Here is a 23,419-nt window from a genome sequence, read left to right on the forward strand (position 1 = left end):
CACAACAGGGCACCTGTTCTCACGCTCTCCCTCCCTCCTTCCCCCTCCCCCATCTCTCTCTCTTCCCCTCCCTCCTCCCTCCCCCCACCACAGGGGTTCCCCAGGCAGCACTGTGCCCCAGCAGTTGGCAGTTGTGCCCACCACACACAGTAGCGGAGGACACAGCTCACAGATGCGGGGCGGGAGAGGACGCTGTATTTCTTATGCTCTCCATAAACAGCAGTGACAGTGACCGTAACTTTCAGGATCTGACAGCAAGAGCTCTTCCGCTCCCTGCAAGGTCTGGCTGGATCTAAGGGTTAATTCTCTGTCTGATACAAACGCTAAAGACAGAGGCTGCGTCCAGCTGTTCACTTCCCCCAGCACTCCGCACAGGCCAGGAGAAACGGCAAGAAGAAACGCAGTGGGAACTAACTTTTTTGCTGTGACGGTTCCCAGCGTGCTGACCTACTGTCCGCTTATCTCGGGTCAAGGCTACTTGAGACGGCGCCTGGAGACCGCGGAGTCGCGGTACTCCTGCGGCTGCCCCTGATTCCCTGCAAAGCCACAGTCAACACTGAGACACTCAGAGCCACTTCACAGATAGCTCCCTTCAACCGAGGCCTCCAGCCTGGGGGCATCAGCCCACGTGAGTGGCTCCCTCCCAGCAGGGCAGCCCGCTGACTGTAAATAGCGCCACACGGAATTCTTCCCCATGGCCTTTGCCTTGTGTACACAGGACGGAGACACCGCAGCCCAGCTCTCTCGTGTGTGCGGCCACCGTTCTCATCAGCTACCTTGAGTAGCACAAAGTGTCCAGTAACGATCAGAGCGACATTTAGAAGTCCAACCCTGTCTCTTTCTGCAACTTGGAATGGCAGGGGGGAGGGGCAGGGACTGCAGGGGTGGCCCGCGTGTGGCCAGCTCGTCACGGGTGAGGAACTGACCGGTCAAAGCGTCTCCATACAGATGAGAAAGCTCTTACCCACTATTTGGCCACGAACTGCGTCAGTGTCGGAGGGATTTAGTTTGCATAGATCCAAACGCTGATCTGCAAACACACAATTCAGACCTTAACCCAGGCAAAGGCAACGAGGGAGGAGGGAGGCGGGAGTCCCGCACTCGGCCGACGCCCCGACGCGTCCTCCGCCAGCACCGAGAGGCTCTGGGTCCTTACATCCGGTGTCTTTCAGCCGGCTGACGGCGTTGGAGAGCAGCCGCACGCAGCCCAGGAAGCCGGCGCCCTGCTTCTTGTGAATCTTCTTGTGGTTCCACACGCTGATGGTTATGGAGTCCGATTTCCCCACGTACCTGCAAAGACCAGGCTCGCTGCTTCACAGGGCTTCTGAGAGAGGCCTTCTCGCGACATCCCATCTTATTGCAAAGGAACACTGGCTCTCCCCCGACCCGCGCACGTGCACAGACACACCCAGCAACGTCAGCGGGCTGAGCGAGGGCGGCGCGCCAACGCAGGGGCAAACGTAGATGACCACGTGGCGATCGGAACCTCAGACCGGAGATTGAGTCCACGGTAACAGCGCCCCAGGGTGGCGACGGGCTCATAAACCCCACCAACTAGGCTTCACACACAGCACTGGGTTGCATCAAGGGACTCCTTGTAAACCCACACAGCCATTCAGAGGACACAAAAGAATACTAAGACATTCAGTCTCCAGCGGGTCTCAGGGCACGCCGACCAGAGAGAGGAGCTTTGAGGACAGAAATTGACAACCGCTTCTCAAGCCACTAATGGCAGCGTGGCGTCACTGACCCAGGCTCAGGCTGTAACCCCTGAAAGTCCTATCGCCACACAACACGTGTTACTGACGATTGTAACACTACCATTCAGTATCACTCGGACCGAAACTTCTTAGCAAGGGTGCACATAACACAGTGGGCTGCAAAGCGCACTCCTTTTTTTTTTTTAAATGAACGTAAAAATTTGCCTGATGGTTCTAAGACTATAGTAGTACCCAGAATTCATATATTGAATTATATAACTCAATCATGCAAAACTATTTCTTCCTGCACAAGATAGATATTCCTTAAAAAGAAAAAGCGTCTAAAAATTCAGCAGATCTATACAATCATCATGTCTTTTAGGGAAACGCTACAGTGTTCAACAGTCCCCTGAGGCGACAGTGTAGCATGCAAGGGACAGGAACTAGGGCTTTTTTTCTTTTTCCTGATAAATGCCAAGGAGATTGAGAAGGACAAGGGGCACTGCTACAAAGCCAGACCACAGAAACCGATGAAACACCGAAGGCAAAAACATCCACGCACATGAACCCGAAACTGAGGCGATTCACATTGGTCATCGTCAATCTCTCAGGGCTTCTCTTGAAGAAGCGAGCTCCCCCTCCCCCGCCCCCCGCGGCACCCCAGACGGCTGCGGAGCGCGGCACTCACAGGTCGTAATGCTGGTTCCACTTTGGGTCCAGCGTGTTTTTCACGGTGTCGGTGGAGTGGCACTGGCCAGACCCGTCCACGACGATCTTCGCAAAGGGGTCCGGGAGCCCTGGAGGAGAGAGGACAGCCACGCCCACGCCTGGCTGAGGGACGCGCAGCCAGCCGCAGGATGGGGACCCCTGTGCCTGTCAGCCTCCAAGCTAAGATGAGCTCCCAGTGGTGAAGTCAGTCATTTCTATTTTGTTTTCTAAGTGGGACAAACCGGTATGCCTTCATACTCCACATCGAAGAGGACAGAAACTATAAAACAGGGTTCACTTCAACTTTTCACTTTCCATGCGTACTGATTGTATAGTGGGGGCTACATGCAGAGAGAGGAAAGAGTTTCTAATAAATTGCATTTATTCTAAGACTATAGTAGCTCCCAGAATTCCCGTGGATGGTCTTTGTCTCACCGCTGGACGCAAGTACTCCCTCTTACTCGGGCACATTCCTAAGCACTGGAGGATGAATCGGGCAGGGTTATGGGATCAGACGGGTGGCGAGGTGGAGGGTTTGAGCCGGACCTAGAGGAGAGCCACCACCCGAGCTTCCCAGCTCCTTGGATGAAGCCTTGGAGCCTAAGTGTCTTCACTCACACCCCGCGAGAGCTGAGCCCCTCACTGGGAGACCAGAGCTGCGTGAACTCAGGGCCTGCAGGCCCCACCCCTCCGTTAAGGAGCGGAGCGTTCCTTGCTTCAGAAAAGATTTCTGTTTTTATAACCCCTTTAACGACAGGGCTTTCACAGTGCGAGTGAAATTCTTAACTGTGGTGGACACTCGCAGCTGTTTTTTTAGAAAAGTCTTCCCGTTTTTATCTGAGCTGAGAACACTTCAGCCAGCAGAGAGCAAGGTCCCACAAGGCGGGGAAGCAGAGGCGCCCGGGTGTGGCTGGCCTGGCAGCGGGACAGGTTTCTCGGTGCCACTCGGCAGCTCGGAGCCTTTGAGGAGGCGGCCCCTAGGCTGCGGTCACCTGGGAAATGACACCTGTCAAACCATGATCTCCACCCAGGGAAGAGCGAGACTGGAGAACGCACCCAGTGGGTTTTTAAAAAGTGTAAAGTTTCAGAAACACATGAAGAATAATGTAAGAGGGCAAAAATCGGTGTTTACTTACGGAAGAAGTCCTTCTTTGCAAGGTTCTTGGCACATAACACTGAAAATGAGAAAAAATACGAGGGTTAGCATTTACAGACAAGATTCTCCCCAGAGGTCATCTACATCTGCAATAAGGGGAAAAGTCCTAGAGATGAACTTTGCCAACTGTTCATTTTCTCAAATTCAGGAGCACACGAAACAAAACTTCGGCAACTCTTTCTCCTCAAGCTGGGGACTGGCCATCACCAATAGGAAAGACTTTAGGTTGAATTTACAATCTCACTGAAACACCTTCACAGACGGCCTCTGTGAAATCACACAGGTGTACCTAAAAAAGCCTTCAAATAAAGACCAGAGTATTTTATTTTCATAGCGAACAAATGCACTGTGCATCTTTGCTGTCCTAATAACCCGATTCTGTAACCGTAAATGTACACTCTGGGATGCAGGAGAGGACGCAAGGGGAGAGTGGTGGAAAGTATGGCGCCCTCTTTAGGGCACTGTGGGAAGCACACAAGGACCTGGCTCTGCGCGGCTAGAGGAGGGACGTAGTTACTACCACTCTGTTGTTCCCTTCTGCACGGGCAGGAACAGGCAGGGTGAGGGGGCACTGACTCACACGGTTGATTTTCAAGGACAGACTGTGTCAGCAAGAACGCATCCATTGTTCTACAAGAATACGTCCACATACTGTTCTAGGAGCTTCTCACTTGGCTGTTTTTATCCAACAGCTTTCCCAAGACACAACTCACACACCAGACGACCCGCCCACCTACGGCGTAAGAAGCAAGGGTTTCTGGTACATGCACGGTGTTGGACAGCCGTCACCAGATCGCTAGCACCATGACAGGGAACCCTCGACTCGCTCGGGCCGCTCCTCCCTCAACCCAAACTCCCCAGTCTGAGGCAACCACCAAGCTACTCCCTGCCTCTGAGGACTTGCCGGCTCTGCACATTTCCTATAAGTGGGCCCACAGGTGGCCTCTGAGAGCGCTTCTTTCACAGAGCGCGTTTCAAGGTGGCTGCTGCGGTACTACAGTCCCCCTCTGGCTGAGCACACCACACGGCACGGGTAAACCGCGTTTTCTGTCCACAGCTGACGGGCATCTGCGTTATTTCCACCTTGAGGCTATTAGAAGTAATCCTGTATGAGTTAGGCAGACCTGTGTTTTGTTTCTTTTATACAAAGCCCTTAGAATTACAATTTTCTGAGTATAAGGTTTTTTTGTTTTAAGATTTATCCATCAGGGCCAGCACTGTGGCGTAGCGGGTAAAGCCGCTGCCTGTGGTGCCAGTGTCCCATATGGTGCCAGTTTGAGAGCCAGCTGCTTGCTCCACTTCCGATCCAGCTCCCTGCTAATGCACCTGGAAAAGCAGAAGATGGCCCAAGTCCTTGGGCCCCTGTACCCTGGCTCCCGGCTTCGGATAGGTTCAGCTCTGGCCATTGCGACCATTTGGGGAGTGAACCAGCGGATGCAAGTTCACTTTCTCTCTCTCTCTACCTTTCAAACAAACAAAATTTTTTCAGGATCCAGCAGGGAGCTGGATCAGAAGCAGAGCAGCCGGGACATGAACCGGCACCCATACAGGATGCCAGCAGTACCGGCTACGCCACAAGGCCAGGCACTGAGTGTAAGTTTCGTGTGTCTTTTAGTGAATTTGCTTCCATTTTATTCTTTTTGAATGCTATTACAAATGGAGTTGTTTCTTTATAACATTTGAGATTGTTCATGGACAGTGTGCAGAAATACAGTGGATTTCTGTGTATTCAACTCTTATCTTGCAACCTGCTGGTCATTTATTGGCCTCAATATGCGTGTGTGTGTATGGATCTCTGCATTTGCTACATATAAGACGTGTGATTTGCAAATAGTTTCTTTTTACTTTCTGACCAAGATGCTTTTTCTTTTTCTTTCCTGGTTGCCTGGAACATGTAGTACAATAGTGAACACGGAGTGGGAGGAGTCCCTGTCCTGCTCCCCATCTCGGGGGAATTTTCAACCACGGAGCGCGACCCCCACGGGGGGGTTTCCACGATGCTCTTCACTAGTGGAGGGATTTTTCCCTTCTGTCGCTGGTGCGAGTGTTCAGCGCTGTGAGATTGCGCCCGGCACTTCCTTCTGCATCATTTGGTGTTTGTCTTTTGCCTACTGCCACAGTGTAGCACATTAATGGGCCTTCAGATGTTCAATTAACTCCGCATTTTGAGATAAGTTTCATTTGGCCGCGGCGTGTAATCCTTTTCACTCGCTGCTGTGTTCCGATTGCCGGTGTTTTGTTGAGGAATTTCAAGCCTGCGTCCCTAAGGGATCCTGGTCTGCAGCCTTCCTCGCCTCTGTTGTCGCCGTCTAGTTCTGGCATCACAGTGATACTCGTGCTACAAGGAAAGTGGGGCATTGTCCCTCCCCTTCTTCTTTGGGGGAAGACTCTGTAAAGAAGTGGTGCCGTTCTTTAACACGCAGAATTCATCAAGGAAGCCATGTAGCTCCGGGCTTCCCTTTGTGGGAAGTGTTTGAAGTTCCAGGTCTATGCAGACTTCTCTTCTCCGGCTGGCTTTTGTAGTTTGCGTCTTTGTAGAGATGTGTTAATTTTACCCACGTTATCAATTTGCCAGCATGGTATCCGTGGTGCTCCTTTTTATTTCTGACCGGCGAGCAGTACTGCCCCTTCACTCTCATCTTCCCACCTTCCTTCTCACCTCCGTCTCTTTTGTGCAGAGGTCATGGTTCATTACCGCTCTCGCTGCTGCTTTGTTTCCCTAATTACAAAAGCAATGTGTACTTGGAAGACGCAAGCCTCTGAAACCTCATCGCTGTGCATCCCTCAGCAGTGGCCTGGCTGGTCTCGTACGCGTGTGCTTCCCAGTGGACTTGACAATCACTTCAGGGGGGCTTTCAAACAATGACTTCACAGAGGAATTTGAGGGGGATTTTTACCTCTTTACAATACCGAGTACACTAATGCTTGAATCGATGTATCATTTACGGAGACCTGAAGTGAGGTTCTGACGCATTGCTTAAAGCTGTGCACACTTGCCTCCAGGCGTCTTACTGTGAACGGGCTCACCCTGTCCAGGTGTGTTCTACTGCTCCCTGAAGGGCGGGGAGCTGCTAACTCTCTCTGACATCAATCTTAAGTCAACCCCCTGCGTGACCATTCCGCACGCGGACCTGTCACTCTCCATTTCCCAAAGCTCTGAATGTCTTGATAGCTGTACAGCTCACAAAGCAGGGCTGGTGCTGTGGCGCAGCAGGTAAAGCCACCACCTGTGACACCTGCATCCCGTATGAGCACCGGAGTTTGTGTCCTGGCTGCTCCACGTCTGATCCAGCTCCCTGCTAATGTGCCTGGGAAAGCAGAGGAGGATGGCCCAAATGCTTGGGCCACTACCACCCACGTGAGAGACCCAGATGGAGTTCCTGGCTCTTGGCATCAGCCTGGCCCAGCCCCAGCCATTGTGGCTATTTGGGGAGTGAACCAATCGATGGAAGATCTATCTTTCCCTCTCCCTCTGCCCTTCAAATAAATAAATCAATCTTTAAAACAAACTCAAAGGTATCTAAAACTGAGGGTGAGATTTTCCCACTCGCCCAGGATCTGTTAGCTCAGAGAATGTCTGCAGCCACCAGCACAAGCCAGAAACTGTGTGTCGTACTTTTGCTCCACATTCCCTCTCCACTACGCTGATTTCTTAGCACTTCCACCCTCCTCCCATCCCCCAGCACCTGTCCCGACAGAGAGATCTTTCCAAGACTTAAACCTCAGAGCCTGCATCACAGTGCAGAGGGCTAAACCGCCATGTGGGGGGTGCTGGCTCCAGCCAGGGCTTCTCCACTTCCCATCCAGCTCTCTGCTGTGGCCTGGGAAAGCAGTGGAAGATGGCCCAAGTCCTTGGGCCCCTGCACCTGTGTGGGAGACCCGAAAGAAGCCCCTGGCTCCTGGCTTCGGATCGGCGCAGCTCCGGCTGTTGCAGCCATCTGGGGAGTGAACCAACAGATGGAAGACCCCTCTCTCTCTCTCTCTCTCTGCCTCTCCTGCTCTCTGTGAAACTCTGACTTTCAAATAAATAAATAAAAGATTTAAACCTCCTCATGCCTCTTTCCTTTTTAAAATCCACAGTGGCTTCCCATGGCCAGCTCCAGACCTGCGATGCTCTGCCTGCTGCCTTCCTCACCTCGCCACCCTCAAACACTATCCACCAATTCTGGGCCCTCGTTTCCTGAGGTGTTGGCGCGAGACTGCTTCCGGGTGGCATCATTCTGCTTACACGGCTCAAAGAACCATTAGTGATCGCTGTTCGTTTTACAAGGCTAGCAATGGTTTCTGTGTAGGCTCATTCCAGCGGAATCTGGTCACGACACAGAGTGGAGAAGGTCTCCGCTCTGCGGCCACAAAGGTCGGGCGGGGTCGTTCTGAGCCTTACTGAGTGGACGCCGTGCCATTTCTTCTGCCGACATGAGAGCAAACGACATCTGAGAACAGGAGACATTCCTGCTACGTGGGGTCCACGCCCTTCTGTGTCCCTGGGCTCAGAAAGCTCCAACGGCCCTGCATGCCACCGTACCACAAACCAAAATCTCTCCCCGTCTTCCGGCTTTCCACCCGCTACCACCGCCTTCCTTTTCCAATGATTCCTTCAAGCCCAGCTGGGCTCATCAGCCCTCGCAGGGCCCCCGGGTCTCCCTCGGGCTCATGCTTGCTGCGCAGGCGCCTTGCCCACCCCCCTCTCCCCAGTGCCGTCTTTCTGGTCCGGGCTGGGCAAAGCCTCATTCAGACCCAGGCTTCTCGAACACGAATATTCACACCAGGGCCAAATGACCACAAAGAAAAAAAAGATAAGGAAGTAGGGTTTTCATAAATGGAACTCATTAAGTGGCTGGTCTTTGTTCTGATACTATGTTTTTCCTGCTCTTTTCATGTTAAAATGTCCTTTCTGGAGCTGGCACTGTAGGGTAGAGGGTAAAGCCACTACCTGTTACACTGGCATCCCATACACATGCCAGTTCGTGTCCAGGCTGCTTCGCTTCCCATCCAGCCCCCTGCTAATGGCCTGGGGAAAGCAGCAGAAGATGGCCCAACTGCTTGGGTCCCTGATGCCCACATGAGAGGCCTGGAAGAAGCTCCTGGCATTAGCCTGGCCCAGTCTTGGACGTGTTGACCACCTGGGAAGTGAACCAGCAGATGGAAGATCTCTGTCTTTCTCTGGAATTTTCAAATAAATAAATCTTCAAAAGAATATAAAATGTCATTTAAAAATTTTAAATTTATTTGCTTGAAAGACAGAAATTTACAAATTACAGAAATTCCCAAATGCCTGCAACAGCCTGGGCTTGGCCAGGCCCAAGTCAGGAAGCAGGAACTCCGTCCAGATCTCCCACGTGGGTGGCAGGAACCAAGGACTCGAGCCATCACCAGCTGCCTCCCGGAGCTGCATTACCAGGAAGCTGGAACCAGGAGCAGAGTCGGGATTCAGACCCAGGCTGCAGGTATCCCAGGCAGCATCTTAACTGCTGCACCGCATCCCTACCCCTAAAGTGTCTTCTTTAACGGAATGAGGCAATAAAAATACTGAGTGTATTTTGTTGTTGTTGCTGCTGAGAGCCAGAGAGAGCTCCTATCTGCTGGTTCACTCCCAAAATGCCCGCAACAGCCAGGGCTCGTCCAAGAGCCAGGGATTCAATCCAAGACTCCCCTTCAATCCTGGTGGCAGGGGCACCAGCACATGGGCCATCACGGTCATGTCAAAGAGCACACATTAGCAAGAAACGGAGATCTGGAGCAGTGCTGGACTCGAAGCCAGCACTTGCAGACGGGACATGGGCATCTTGAGTGGCACCATAAATGTGCCAAATGCCCGCCCCCAAAATACTGGGAGTTCCAGGGCTCCTCAGACTTGGCAGAGCGTGAAGCCGGCATATGATGCTAGCGTCCACGTTTATGTGAGTGCCCCAGCCGCCAACAAGCCACCTCCTCCTTCCAGTCCAATTTGCTTTAAGAGCCATTGGGTTTAGACTCTGACTTTCCACACAAGGGACTTTGCCCCAGCGAAGCCCTTCTGAAGGAGGAAGCTTGCTTTCCACCTGTTTATAGAGAGGAGCAAGCACGCAACAGAGACCTTGTGATGAGCAAGAAAGGGGGGCAAACCCAGGGCCTGCGCTGTGACCCAGCGACACCGGCCCCCACGTCTCGGGGCCAATCTGTCCCGGCTCTGCTAGAAGGCCCCAGGCAAGCAGCAGATGGCCCAGGTGCCGTGGGCGATGGGGCAGAGTGCTGGGCTCCTAGCTGCCACCCGGCCCAGCCCTGGTCCCTGTAGCCACTTGGGAATGGGAGATCTTCTGGCAATGGAAGAGCTATCTTTCTATACCTCTCCTTTTCTCTCCCTCATTCCCTCTCTCTCTCTCCCTCTCCCCCCATTTCTCTATCACTCTTTCAAATACATAAAATCTTCAAAAAAAAAAAAAAGTGAAAAGAATAACCTGGACCAAAATATAAAAACTTAAGCTATCATTTTATTAGTTTTTTTTTAAAACACCTAAGTCAAATTCCTGTTGATCACCAAATATAACCTATTACCTGGGATACCCACACGGGTAATAGCTGTCTACGCCATCTGACTCCGGTCTATCTAAAGCTTACTCTGTAAATGTTTTTCCCTAGGCAAAAACACTGCCAATGGCGAAACAGAAGGTCTTCAGCCAGCGAGCCTCACCACTGTACCACGTTCAGAGCCACTGCGCCACAGGCAGTGCAATAAGGGGAAAAATCACTCGGTTCTATCAACAGACTCAAAATGCCAAGAATTTTAAGCCCATCCAGCAGAAGTGGACTCCATTCCGCTATCGACTTCCAGAAACACACTTTCCCCCCAATCCTCCTTAATATTCATGCGTGCCACACACATTGCTCCCTCTACGCAGACCTCCTTCAAGTCAGCAAACATCTCGGCACCCGGCAGCCGTCCCGATGGGCTTTGGAGGCACGAGAAAAATCTCGGGGAAACCCACGCTCTAGGAACAGCTCCTGACTCCAAATGCAGGCCTGACAGCTTCATCTCCCATGGAAGCACTGCACTATTTTTAAATGACAAAATCGTGTGGACTTGTCGAGATGGGCAGTGTTGGAGTTCAGACCATTCCCCCACACCCTGCAGGCTGAGGTGGAAATCCACACACACACACACACACACACACTGCAAGGCACAGCTCAGCTCCGAGGACAGGGGTGACGCGCCTGCTCCTCTGCCTGTCCCCATGTCGCCCACCCCTGACGGCAGCGGTGTGTCTCTGGCAGTCTAAGAAGCTTTCTTCAGCATCCTTTCTCGTTCTCACTGGGGGAAAACCAGCGTGACTCAGAGGCAGTAGCACCTCCCTCCACCCCACCCCCACTCAACATGGTCCCAGTAGCAGCGCGGCTCTTAACGACCCCTGCAGGGAGCTCTTGTCTGTGTACTGCCTCGTGTCCAGTGTCATGCGATGAGGACCCTGTCCGTACGTGCCACCCTGTCCCTGGGGCCACAGAGGTGGCTATTAAAATGCCTGCTGAATAAATGAATTAGATAATACCTTGGTGGTTTTTAACTGTATAACTCATTGAAATACAAACACCAAGAAGGCTGAGACTTCAATCTCTTTTTTTTTTTTTTTTAGTTTTTTTACTTATTTGAAAGGCAGAGTTACAAAGAGAGGGACACACACACACACACACACACACACATCTTCCATCTGCTGGTTCACTCCCCAGATGGCCACTACAGCAAGGGGCTGGGTCAGGCCGGAGCCAGGAGCTTCTTTCAGGTCTTACCACATGGGTGCAGGGGCCTAAGCACGTGGGCCATCACCCACTGCTTTCCTAGGCACATTAGCAGGGAGCTGGACCACAAGTGGGGCAGCCAGGACTCGAACTGGTGCCCATATGGGATGCTGGGGTCCTCAGTGGCGGCCATGGCACTGGCCCCCACTTCAGTCTTCCGAGCCGTGATGCTCCTCCCGTAGAGGCAAGGCCCTGCGTGAGTGAGCGCCCAGCAGCTGTTGGGGACGCGGAGAGAGCGCTGCTCTGTGGAATGCCAGGCGCTGCCCTGTCTACTCCCGCCCTGTCCCATCCTCCACAAGCTGCCCACAGCCTGACAGCCGCTTGTTAGCACATCTGTCTGGCGTAAGGGAAAAGAACGCTCGGCAGCTTCAAGCCAGAGGTAACAGTACCATGAGGGAGAAATGCAGCACACGTCAAGGAGCTGTCGTGAACCCCAGGGCTTTGCAAGTTTTAGGGGACAAAACGCTCCTTAATGGAAAAGCCACTGGGACATCTTAAGGAATAATCTCGAAGTATGTTAGGCCATTATGTTCCAAGAAAACCTATAACTGAGGCACATACTTGATGTTTGCATTTTAGTCTTGACAGCCCACATGTGCCACGCAGAGCACGTGGTCCCTGGAGTAGGACAAGAGGTGACCAGCTCTGCTCGGAGCCCCTTCTCAAAGCCACTGCGCTCCTGCTGGGATTCCTCCCCAGCAGCAGGGTTGGAAGGATGAGAAATGGGTCTCATTTAAAGCCTACCTCCACAGGAAAAGCATTTTTTAGGATTTATTATTTATGAGGTAATTATTTGAAAGGCAGAGTTACAGGGTGGGGCAGGGAGTAGACCTTCCATCTGGGGGTTCACTCCCCAAATAGCTGCAATGGCCAGGACTCTCAGGCCAAATCGAGGAGCTCAGAACCCCATCTGGGTCTCCCATGTGGGTGGCAGGGACGCAATCAAGGCTGACTTCCACTGCTTCCCAGGCAAATTAGCAGGGAGCTGGATCGGATGTGGAGCAGCCGGGGCTTGAACCAACACTAATACAGGATGCTGGCATCAAAGGTGGTGTTTTAACCCACTGTGCTGCAACACTGCCCCTCAATAGGAAATTTTCTATCTCCAGACTCCATTTCTTTTTTTCTTTTTGACAGGCAGAGTTAGACAGTGAGAGAGAGAGAGAGAGACAGAGAGAAAGGTCTTCCTTCCATTGGTTCACCCTCCAAATGGATATGAAGCCAAGAGCCAGGTGCTTCTCCTGGTCTCCCATGGGGTGCAGGGCCCAAGCACTTGGGCCATCCTCCACTGCCCTCCTGGGCCACAGCAGAGAGCTGGACTGGAAGAGGAGCAACTGGGACAGAATCTGGCACCCCAACTGGGACTAGAAACCAGGGTGCCGGCGCCACAGGCGGAGGATTAGCCTAGTGAGCCACGGCGCCAGCCAAGAGAAAGTTTTAAATATTTAAAAGTTACAGTCTCAAAGCAATCAGTTCCCAGGTCAGCTCAGCATTTAATACTGTCTATTTTTCCTCAAAGACCAGACACAGGGACAGCGTTATATGAGCTAGCACTTCAGCCCCATGGTTGCTATCTGGTCCCCCGAAGAGCTTACCCGGTTCTCCACCAGGAACCTTCAGCAGCCTGGAAAGCCGACCCTCTCCCAGGCAGACCCCCCCCACCCCCATAGCTGTTAAAAACACCCAGGGAGCTCTGTCAGTGGAATCCCAGCAGTCTGGAAAGGCTGTCTTTATTTTGGTGAACATTTAAAGCCACACTCTAACTCCCTTCAGTGTAACTGAGCAGCAGTTAAAATGTATCGAATGCCTACAATGCAACATGATTGCATGCTCCCAGCTGCCACCACTCCTCAGACCATTACCTCATTATTTTACCATCAGAAATCCCAGGCTTAAAAGACGAAGGGATCTCATCAACCAGCTTCACAGAGCAAGCTGCGGCTCCTTGGCAGTGGATTTAGGGATGCATTTCACCAGCGCTTACCGGTCACTAACCAAACACCAGGCCCCGCCCTAAGCTCTGTGGATGCTCACAGAAAACCCAAGGCGCTGAGCCTCGGGGCCTCCCCCACGCCTCGGGGTTTGATTTTGAAGGAAGGTGGGGAATCACTTGTTTGCAGCTTTTATTTACAACTGCTTAAACTGACTTCTGAAACTTGGGGTATCTTCCTACAGTTACATGGGATTAAACTAAACCTTTCGGGGAGGAAATGAATTTGAACCCCAAGAAGCCCGTCTCTGGGTAACGTGGATGTGATCATCCCCCTGGAGCGTAAATGACTTAAATCCATCAATAGGGACAACCCAGGGTCAACGGAGGGCGGGGACCACGTGTCACGTGTGACTCGGAACACCCTTCCCCAGCGGACTGTTAAAACTACTGATAGTTCTCTTGATGTTAAGCTGTGAAGTACTGAGACAAAAGACAAAGTTAAGGCCTGATGGGGGGAAAAGCTAGAATTAAGTAACTAGTCTCCTATCTGATCATCAGATGAGACCTAAAACAAACTAGGCAAAGGACCCAGCAGTTATCGCTAATACCACAGGCCACCTTTTCTCGCTGCCAGCTACCCTGTGGCCAGATGACGTGTTAGGAATTTGATGGGGTGAAAGACCAAGAGTGAGGGCAAGGTTGGGCAAGCCTCTACACTGCAGAGTGCACAGCTGGTTAGGAAAACCCCAGACAGCAGTCTTCTAGAACAAGCACCCTCGTCCTTTCTTTCCAAGCGCTGCGTTCTCTAACACGACGTAGTTAACAGTAGCACTGTGCCTGGTTTTGTCATACAATCTCCCCTAATGATCTGGCTTAGTGTTATTCACATCATGGTTTATTGCAGGTAGACTCATTATGCTCAATGTAGGGGAGAAAACCCGAGGCGCCGAGAGACTGGGTAACTGCTGAAGGTGAGGCAGCGGTCAGTGGTGGTGGTAACAGGGGCCTCTGAATGGAGCCGCTTCACCAAGACAAATGAGCATCATTTCAAGTCCATGTAGCCAACAATGGGCTCAGACGGTCCCTTAAAGCTTTTCTGAAATAAAACCCACCATGATCGGGCAGTGCTACCCCTAGGTCTGAACTCCAGGGGAATGCACACAGAGGCACACTCACCACGCAGGGGCAGGATCACAGCAGAATATCCGAGATCAACACCCACGGAGATGCCCATGGACAGGGCAACGGGTAACATGCCTGTGGCATTCACAAGAGACAGTACTCCACAGCAGTAAGGAGAGCAGGCTACAACTACGAATCTCACAGACACGATACTCAAAGAAACACCCAAGGAAATGCACACTGTCTGGCACCATTCATAAAAGTACAGTGACAGGCAGCACCAACACCAGCGGTACCTTCTAGCAGGACAGGAGGTGACGGGGAGGAACGCGAGGAAGCTGCCTGCAGGCCTGGCCAGGTTCTCCTTCTACACCTGGGTGCTGATCACCCAGGCGTGCTCGGCCAGCCACACAAACATTTCTAACTCAATCACAAACATCAATGGGCCAAAAGCAGAAGGTCCAAAAAGAATACAGGTCAATGAATTTTTACCACAGGTGCCAAGATGACTCACTGGGGGTGTGGGTGGGGGTGTGGGTGGGGGGGTGGAGGTCCAGATGGCACAGTGGAACATCCAGCTGGAATAAATGAGATATACTTACGGGAAAAAAAAAAAATAACAGTAGCAACAAACCTCAAACCTTACCTCACACCAGACACAAAAACCAACTGGAAATCGAGCAGACTTACATAGAAAAACTCCTACACCATACAAACTAAATATCCTTAAAGACAAGAGACAGACTGAAAGCAAACAATGACAAGAGACTTATAGCCAGAATAAAAGAACTCTTGAAATTCAATAATCAAACAAAAGACTACTGAATTTAAAAACAGCCTTCACCAAGTCAGTCATCAGATGGCCAGAAGCACATGAAAACATGCTCCAATCACTAACCGGCAGCACAACGCGAGTGAAAACCGCAATAAGAAACTACTGCACGCTCGTCAGAGTCATTAACATGGAAACCACTGACAGTCCCAAGTGTTGGTGAGCATGTGGGGGTGCCTGTGGAAGTAACAGAATCCAACAGCCACATCTACCCCAAGACCTACTAATTGCATGGCTAGGTGTGTACTTGAAGAAATGAAAACCTTTGTCCACACAAACACCTGCACGGAGAGTTCACATCAGCTTTATTGATAATGCCCAAAAACTGCAACCCCACGTCCATCAACATGGAATCGACAAGTGATGGCGGAGGTACGATGCGCTTGTCCTTTTTGTTCCTGATTGCCAGTACTTAGTTCCTAAAACCCTTGCAATCTCCAAATCGTAAGTGTCTTTGTATGGTAATGAGAGGCTTGGGGGCTGGGGACCCCAGGCAGCTGCAGGATGAGGGCTGCTCACCAGAGAAGCCCTGACATGATTGGAAGGCTGGAACTGTTAGCCCCACCCTCTGGCTTCCAGGAAGGGGATAGGGACCGGAGGTTGAGGCCAATATTAAATAATTAAGTCTGAAGTGAAGCCTCCAAGAAGCTCCTACAATGACGGGGTCGAGAGGCTCGGTGTTGGTGAGCACACGGAGGTACGGGGAAGATGGCGTGCCCGGAGATGGCACGGGAGTTCTGCATCCCTTCCCCAGCCCTTGGCATGTGCATCTCTTCCTCTGTTCCCGAGCTGCCGCTGTCTTAATAACCACTAACAGGAAGCAAAGTGCGTCCCTGAGTACTGTTGGTCATCCCAGCAAATTACTGCAGCTGCAGAAGGAGTTGCTGGAAGCTCCGATTCGCTCGTCAGATGTACAGGTGACAACCTGCGACTTGCAGCTGGAACGTAAAGCAGGGGTTGTTTGTGGGACTGAGCCTCTACCTGTGTGTCTGCGCTAACTCTGGGTCGTGTCAGAACTGACCTGGATCACAGGGCGCCCAGGTATCAGAGCTGGTCGCTGGTGTGGAGAAGCACACACTCATAACATCACCAGCGTTATGACACGAGCAGTTCAGAACGGTATGTGTACACAATGAATAACAGTAATTAAAAAGAGAATGAATTATGGATACACGCCAACAGCATGGATACATCTAAGAAATGTTAAGAAGCATAAAGAGGATATACTGGGAGTGGGCTTTGGCCTAACTGTTAAGGCACCTGCATCCCACATTGGCATTATCTGGGTTCGATTCCTAGCTCCAGCTCCTGATAATGCAGATCTGGGAGGCACTGTTGTTGGCCCCAGTGCTGGGCTCCTCCCATCCATGTGGGAGATCTGGCCTGCATTGCTGGCTCCAGTGCAGCCCAGCCCAAGCAGTCCAGGCACTTGAGGAGTGAACCAGCAGGTGGGAACTCTCTCCCTCCCTCCCGCTGCCTCTCAAGCAAGCAGGCACAACTAACCAATAATGATAAAAATTGGATTCCCAGGTGATGGGTCCAGGGGTGGTTTGGGAAGCCCTGAGCCTTGGTGAGAGTGATGGAAACAGTCTGCGCCTTGAACATGGATGTTCTACACTTCCATCAGCTTAGAAACTGAAAGCCAAACAACAAACACCACCTCCGTGCCGGGCAAGACCACGGAGCAACATGGCACGAAGGGTCTGTGCACTTGGTCTGAACACAGGCTCTGTCTCTAGCGTCACTGGGACCAGGCAACATACAAGACGAGCATCTCTATTACAGAGGACAAGGAAGTCTCGAAAATGAATATCAAAGGCATGCAGGGAACATGCTAGAGCTCCTGATGGCCAGTGCTGGACATTCTGAGCAATGAAACCAAGTAGAACCGGGTTACAGCCCAAACTGTATCTTACAACAACAATATTCAGGGACAAGTGTTTGACCCAGAAGCTAAGCAGCCAATTAGGATGCTCCCATCCCATACAGGAGGACCTGAGTTAATGCCTACCTCTGACTCCTGCTTCCCAGTCCTGGGAGGCAGCAGTAGTGTCGCGTGGGAGACTGGGATTGAGCTCCTGGCTCCTGGCCCCTGGCCTTGGCTCAGCCCAGCCCCAGCCATTGAGGACACCGGGGAGTGAACCAGTGGATGGGAGCTTCCTCTCTCCCCTTGCCTCTCAATTGTTTTAGGGGCTGGCGTGGTAGCTCAGAAGGTTAAACTCCCACCTGCGATGCCGCATCAGAGCGCCAGTTATGAGTTCCAGCTGCTCCACTTCCAATCCAGCTCCCTGCTAACGTGCCCGAGAAAGCAGTGGTGGATGGCCCAAGCACCTGGCACCACCCAGGAGACAGGATGAAGTTCCTGGCTCCTGGCTTCAGGCTGGCCCAGCCCTGGCTATTGTGGCCACCTGGGGAATGAACCAGCATACAGAAGACACCTCTCCCCTCTCCCGACCTGTCTCCCTCCTCCATCTTGGATGCTCTTCCTAACATACAATAAGCTAAAACTGCTCTAAAAAAGAAAGTTTTAATAACAAAATCCAAACAAAACAAGTTAGAAAACAGTGTGTACAATGTGATCTTTTTTTTTGGGTAACATTGTGTGTTTGTGTTTGCCTGTGTGTGTGTACAGAAAACATGTATTTAAAAGTCTGGAAATGATAGAAATCAATGTGGTCTCATTTATCTTCTATTTGGCTGGTTATAATCTTTACATTTCCTAACTGAAAAACAAGAAGGGAAACAGAATCTTACTTTATAAATCAACACCCGACCGGCTCTGTGGAAAGGAAGGACTGAAGTGACAGCCAGCGAGGGCCCCTTCTCGGCACGGCTCGGCATGGCACGGCACGGCACGGCACAGCACGGCACGGCATGGCACGGCCCCAAGCCGGCTTCCCGGCTTCGCTTTCTCCCTGCGCTCACTGTCCACGTGCCCTGTGGTCCTCACCACCGGGCAGGTCAGAAGGGTGCCCACGCGTCAGAGGAGTGGGAGCGGGTGAAAGAGGACTGTCGACGGTCAGCAAAGCAAGAAGCCACCAAGATGCTGAAGCCTTTTCTGAACATGAAACTTCTCAAAAATTAATTCACCAGGGCCAGCGTAGCGGGTAAAGCCACCGCCTGCAGTGCCGGCATCCCATGTGGGTGCTGCACCACTCCCAATCCAGCTCCCTGCTATGGCCTAGGAAAGCAACAGAAGACGGCCCAAGTCCTTGGGCCCCTGCACCCGCATGGGAGACTTGGAAAAAGCTCCTGTCCCTTGGCTTCGGATCAGCGCAGCTCCAGCTGTTGCAGCCAATTGGAGAGCGAACCAGTGGATGAAAGACCTCTCTCTCTCTCTCTCTCTCTCTGCCTCTCCTTCTCTCTGTATAACTTTGACTTTCAAATAAATAAATAAATCTTTAAAAACTTAATTCAGCAACCAACCAGTTTTCACAAAGCCCTAATAGTGTTCGTTCAATTACTATGCTGTGTTGCCGTCTGATATTGACTGAATCCCACACTGGCAGCACCAAACTGGTGACCTAATTTCACATTTCCAACCAGAATAAAATGGACAAGTGAGGAGGCTTCCGGACGGACAAGCAGAATGCACGCCACAGTCGGCCCCTTCCCCTCAGGACCAACGGAAAAGAGAGACCCCAGGCTCTGCTCACCCACGGAAAGGGGTCCCTCAGAGATGAGGGAAAACTCTGCCACGGACGGCTGACACAGCCACACGCAGCCAACTGCGATGGCGCAAAGTGGAGGCAACATTTCCGGCACAGCAAGCCTACTTCCCAGCAGCAGCCACAAGTGAGGATCTGGGACCCTGAGCTCACGTGGCAGGTGCAGTTGGGTTCCAGGGCACACCCACTCCCTGGCCACGCCCCCCCAGTCAGGAACTCAGCACTGGCTCCACCTCTGTGGAGGGCAGAGTCTGGAAGTGTGGCTCCCGGCCACAGGGCTCTGTCCCGGGCAGACACCGGGCTGAAGGTGGGCCGTGCACCTCCACCTCCTCCCTCGGCCCCGCACCTTGATTGAGAAGCAGGAAGTCACAGCTGCTTTACAGGAAATCAGAGCGTGAAAGAGAAAAACAAACTCAATTAAAATGTTTTCCTCCAAACATGTGGAACTTAGAAAAGCTGACTGCATACTCAGCTACACAGGAAACTTTAACCAACTTCCCAAATTCATAAACAGTCTCCATTCATTCACCAAATGTAATTTTTCAAAAATGCACACCAAATATCCATCCTAAATAAATCCACACATCTGGGAATGTTGAAAGTTTTAAATAACTCTTAGATTACTGAGAGAAACTCAGAATACAAATGAGAATCTAATTAGAATCAAATGGGAACAAAAAATATTCTGCATTAAAATGCGCAGGCTTAGAGCCATCCAGTAAAAGCCCAGAAACACTGAGAATGGAGCAACCAAGACTTCAGAGCCAGCAGGATAAATAAACAGGAGAAATCCAAATAAAGCTGAAAGAAGGAACTAATAAAAGCACTAGCACACAGCAATGAGAAACGCCAGAGCTGGCAATGAAACCAGAAGCCAATTCTTTGAGATTAGGATTTTGGGGGGTAAAGTGCTGCAGAGTAGCAGTTCAAGTCTCCACCGCTCCACTCCCAATCCAGCTCCCTGCTAATGTGCTGGGAGAGCAGTGGAAGACGGTCCAGGTGCTTGGGCCCCTGCACCCGCGTGGGAGACTGAGAAGAAGCTCCTGGCTCCTGGCTTCAGACTGAACCAGCCCTGGCTGCTGTCCCCATCTGGGTAGTGAACCAGCAGATGGAAGATCTCTCTCTCTGCAACTTTGCCTTTCAAATAAATAAAATAAATCTTTAAAAAAAAAAAAAAGATTAGTTTTTTAAAAAGAAGAAGCCATTGTAAATAAGCTCAAGAAGAAAGCATAAATAATCCACATGAAGACAAAAGCAGGAAACAAAATCACAAGAAATTATACAAATGACACACACCACAAGCACAACTTAAACCCACGGCTAGAATGAACAATTTTCTAGGAACATATAAGATGGCCAAAATCGGCCTAAGTAGTAAAATCTTTACCAGTAACCATAGAAACAGATGGTCATTGAAAGGCTGCGTGCAGAGACAAGGCACCAAACCCAGACAGCGCTATAGGAAAATGCTCAAGATTTCCAGGTACAGTTACCCTTTATTAAAAAATAAAAGAACAAGAGGCGTCACCCGAGATTCTGAGGCTGACGCTGAAGCCAGGCAGCTACGAGAAAGGAAAGCACAGTGAGGACGGGCAGGGAGGACGCGCAGGGCTCCCGAGCTCTCCTTCTCTGCTCCTTGCCCGCGGGCGCAGGGACCTGGCCCCATGGCACTGCCGGGCCAAGGCACCAAACGGCAGGTGAGCCAGCTCCACGCCTCTCCGCAGCCTGGAGCCACTGAGGTGTGGCCCAGTGGACCCCTGATGTCTGAACGGCTGTGAGCAGCCCCCACCGACTCACTGCGCACGTGGGCAAGAGTTCAAGTGGGCAGCAGCACAGGATGAAAGCAGGCTTGGAACTGGCAGACCAGGGGGACTGGCCCGACATTGTTGTCATTCCACACAGAGAAAGTAGCTACTTACTGCTTCTTCTTTGAAAGTAAATCATGCTGGTCCAAGAAGGCGGGGGTGGGGGATGGGGAGTGGGGAGGGACGGGGTGGGGGGCAGACAGAAGAGAGGGAAGAAAGTCTTAAAATTTAACATCTGGAGAAGAATCTCACAGTACTGGCAGAATCTCAGCTCGGAAGAGCTCTTGAAATGATCCTTTTAATAGACATGAGACTAAACTATTTATTGGAGCATTTCCCTCTGTTTATCTTCTTTTTAAACTAGGGAAGAAATAAACATGATAGATTTCTCTTTCAAAAAGTTTTAGGCTTGGTTATATAGGAAGCAAGGCCCCCAGTTTGGACAGATATATCTGAGGGTAGGTCAGTATTTTTTTTTTTTTTTTTTTTTTTTTTTTAGGATTTATTTATTGATTTGAAAGGGAGAGAGAGAAAATATCTTCCATCTACTGGTTCACTCCCCAAATGCGCACCACAGCCAGGGCAAGGCCACGCCAAAGCCAGGAGCCAAGGATTCCATCTGGGCCTCCCACAGGGGTGGCAGAAAGCCAGGGATCTGGGCTACCATCCACTCTCTGAGGCACACTAGCAGGGACCTAGACTGGAAGCGTGGATTAGCCAGGGCTCAACCAGGCACTCCAGTGTGCAACATGGGGTTCAAGTGCTGGCTTAACCCACTGCAGGCAGGTTAATAATCATTAACTGCAAAACTAACAATCATAAACACTCACATTTATTGAAAGCTTATTATGCAGCAAAAACTATCACCACACCCTATCGTATCTAACACTCAGGACAGATAAGAAAGCAAGGCTAGGTAGGAGAAGTCACTTGCCCGTGACCGCACTGTGAGAGGAAACAGCGTCTGGCTGCTGCGCCGCGCGTTTCTGAAAAGGTGTAATTACGGCGACAGATTGACAGACAACATAAGGAAGCCAGAAGGCCCCGAAGAAACATATGTTCTAAAAAGCAAACAAATGTGACTCAAAAAAGTAAAAAGAGAACTCTGCGAGGTCCCACCTCTATCTAGAGAATGAGATACAGAACTGCAAAGCGGCGGTACCTCATTAGACATGCATTTACAACAGCTCCTCAGAACTCACGCCTGGCCTGCAGCACAGCGACATGGCCGCCCACCGTCACGGCCAGCCCCTCGCCCAGTCCTCTCCTCTCCAGCCCTGGCGCCCCCGGGCCCACGTCCTGTCTCTAACCGGCCCCTGTGGACACTGCATGTAGATGACCTCGTTCAGTGGCGACCTTTTAGGACTGGCTTCTTTTACTTAGCGTCATGTCTTCAAAGGCCACTCACCTCATTCACGCTGTGACCGATGTTAGAATTCATTTCTGTTTAACTGCCAAGTAGTGGTTCCTTGTGAGGACATACTATGTTTGTTTATCCACGCATCAGATGACGGACGTCTCAGCAGTTACCACATTTTGATTACGGTGAAGGATGCCATACATATTTGCATAACAAGGTTTTGTGTGGACTCTCTCCTGTTGAATTTTCTTGCATGTTCTACCAGAGGCAGAGCTGGCTGGGTCACATGGCCCAGCACTCCATTTCCAGCTGCGGAAGCTGGGTACTTAGAAAGGTTTGTCTGGCTCACAATCCGGGCGGCCAGAGGTCCACACCGGATGCTGCCAGCACCCGTGGCCGCATCACAGCATGGCAGAAAGACGGGAAGAGAAGCAGAAGCAGGCGTGTGTTGAAGGGGCCATGCACGGGGTGGCTTCACTTTCAACCACTCACTCTCACGAGAACTCACTCTTCATTCAGAGAGAGCAGGGTAAATCGCAGGTGACACCCACCATGACCTGACTGCCTCCCACTGTGTCCACCGCCTCTTGACTGGCCACACAGCAGCCCGAGCTGCCAGCACACGGACCTTCGGGAAACACACTCAAGCTAAATCCAGACCACAGCTAAGGGTAATATCTTGCGGGACCATAAGACCCTGAGCCAAGGTGGCTGCACAATCTTACACCATCGCCGGCAACACAGGGGGCTCCATTTCTCCACATCCTCGCCAACACCCACCAGTCTTGCGGATGTCATGGTTTTGATTTGCCTGTCTCTTAGGACTCTCATTGAGCATCTTAGAGGTGTTGATGGCTACCGGCCTTCCCTGGAGAGATGTCATTTCAGATCCTTTGCTCATGTTCAAAACTGACGCTCTTGTTTTTTTTTTTTTTTTATTGTGGAATTGAGAGTTCTTTATATATTCTGGATACGTATGTCCTACCAGACTCACAAGTTACAAATGTTTTCTACTATTCTTTGGGTGGTATTTTCACTTTCTTGAAGTATCCTTTGAAGCACAAAAGCTTTTCTTTTTGATGAAATCCAATACATGCACCTTTTCTCTTGTTATCTGTGCTTTTGTTCTAGTACCTAAGGTTCCAGCCCGGGGCCGGCATGGGGCACAGCAGGTTAAGCAGCCCCCGGAGATGCTGGCATCCCATATCAGAGTGAGAGTCTGAGTCCCGGCTGATCCACTTCCGATCCAGCTCCCTGTGAATGTACCTGGGGAGGCAGCAGAAGATGGCCCAAGTACTTGGACCCCTGTCACCCAGGTGACGGCCAAGGACACGGCTACCAGACACTGCTCCTGTTAGGAACGAG

The 23,419-nt window shown here is 51.3% G+C and overlaps 1 protein-coding gene across 7 annotated transcripts in view; it reads right to left on the reverse strand.

The window, feature by feature from the left end:
* The window catches only part of SMURF1 (SMAD specific E3 ubiquitin protein ligase 1), a 107,658-nt gene that overhangs the window by 16,943 nt on the left and 67,296 nt on the right, over positions 1 to 23,419 (reverse strand). For all 7 annotated transcript variants that reach the window (XM_051847774.2, XM_051847773.2, XM_051847770.2 and 4 more), the window contains exons 2-5: positions 3,545 to 3,583; positions 2,389 to 2,497; positions 1,157 to 1,290; positions 965 to 1,030 (exon numbers count right to left, since the gene is read on the reverse strand). In XM_051847774.2, the coding sequence (XP_051703734.1) occupies positions 965 to 1,030; positions 1,157 to 1,290; positions 2,389 to 2,497; positions 3,545 to 3,583 (348 nt within the window). The remainder of the gene's footprint in view (positions 1 to 964; positions 1,031 to 1,156; positions 1,291 to 2,388; positions 2,498 to 3,544; positions 3,584 to 23,419) is intronic.

Source organism: Oryctolagus cuniculus, chromosome 19 (genome assembly GCF_964237555.1).
Source record: "Oryctolagus cuniculus chromosome 19, mOryCun1.1, whole genome shotgun sequence".
NCBI classification, from domain to species: domain Eukaryota; kingdom Metazoa; phylum Chordata; class Mammalia; order Lagomorpha; family Leporidae; genus Oryctolagus; species Oryctolagus cuniculus.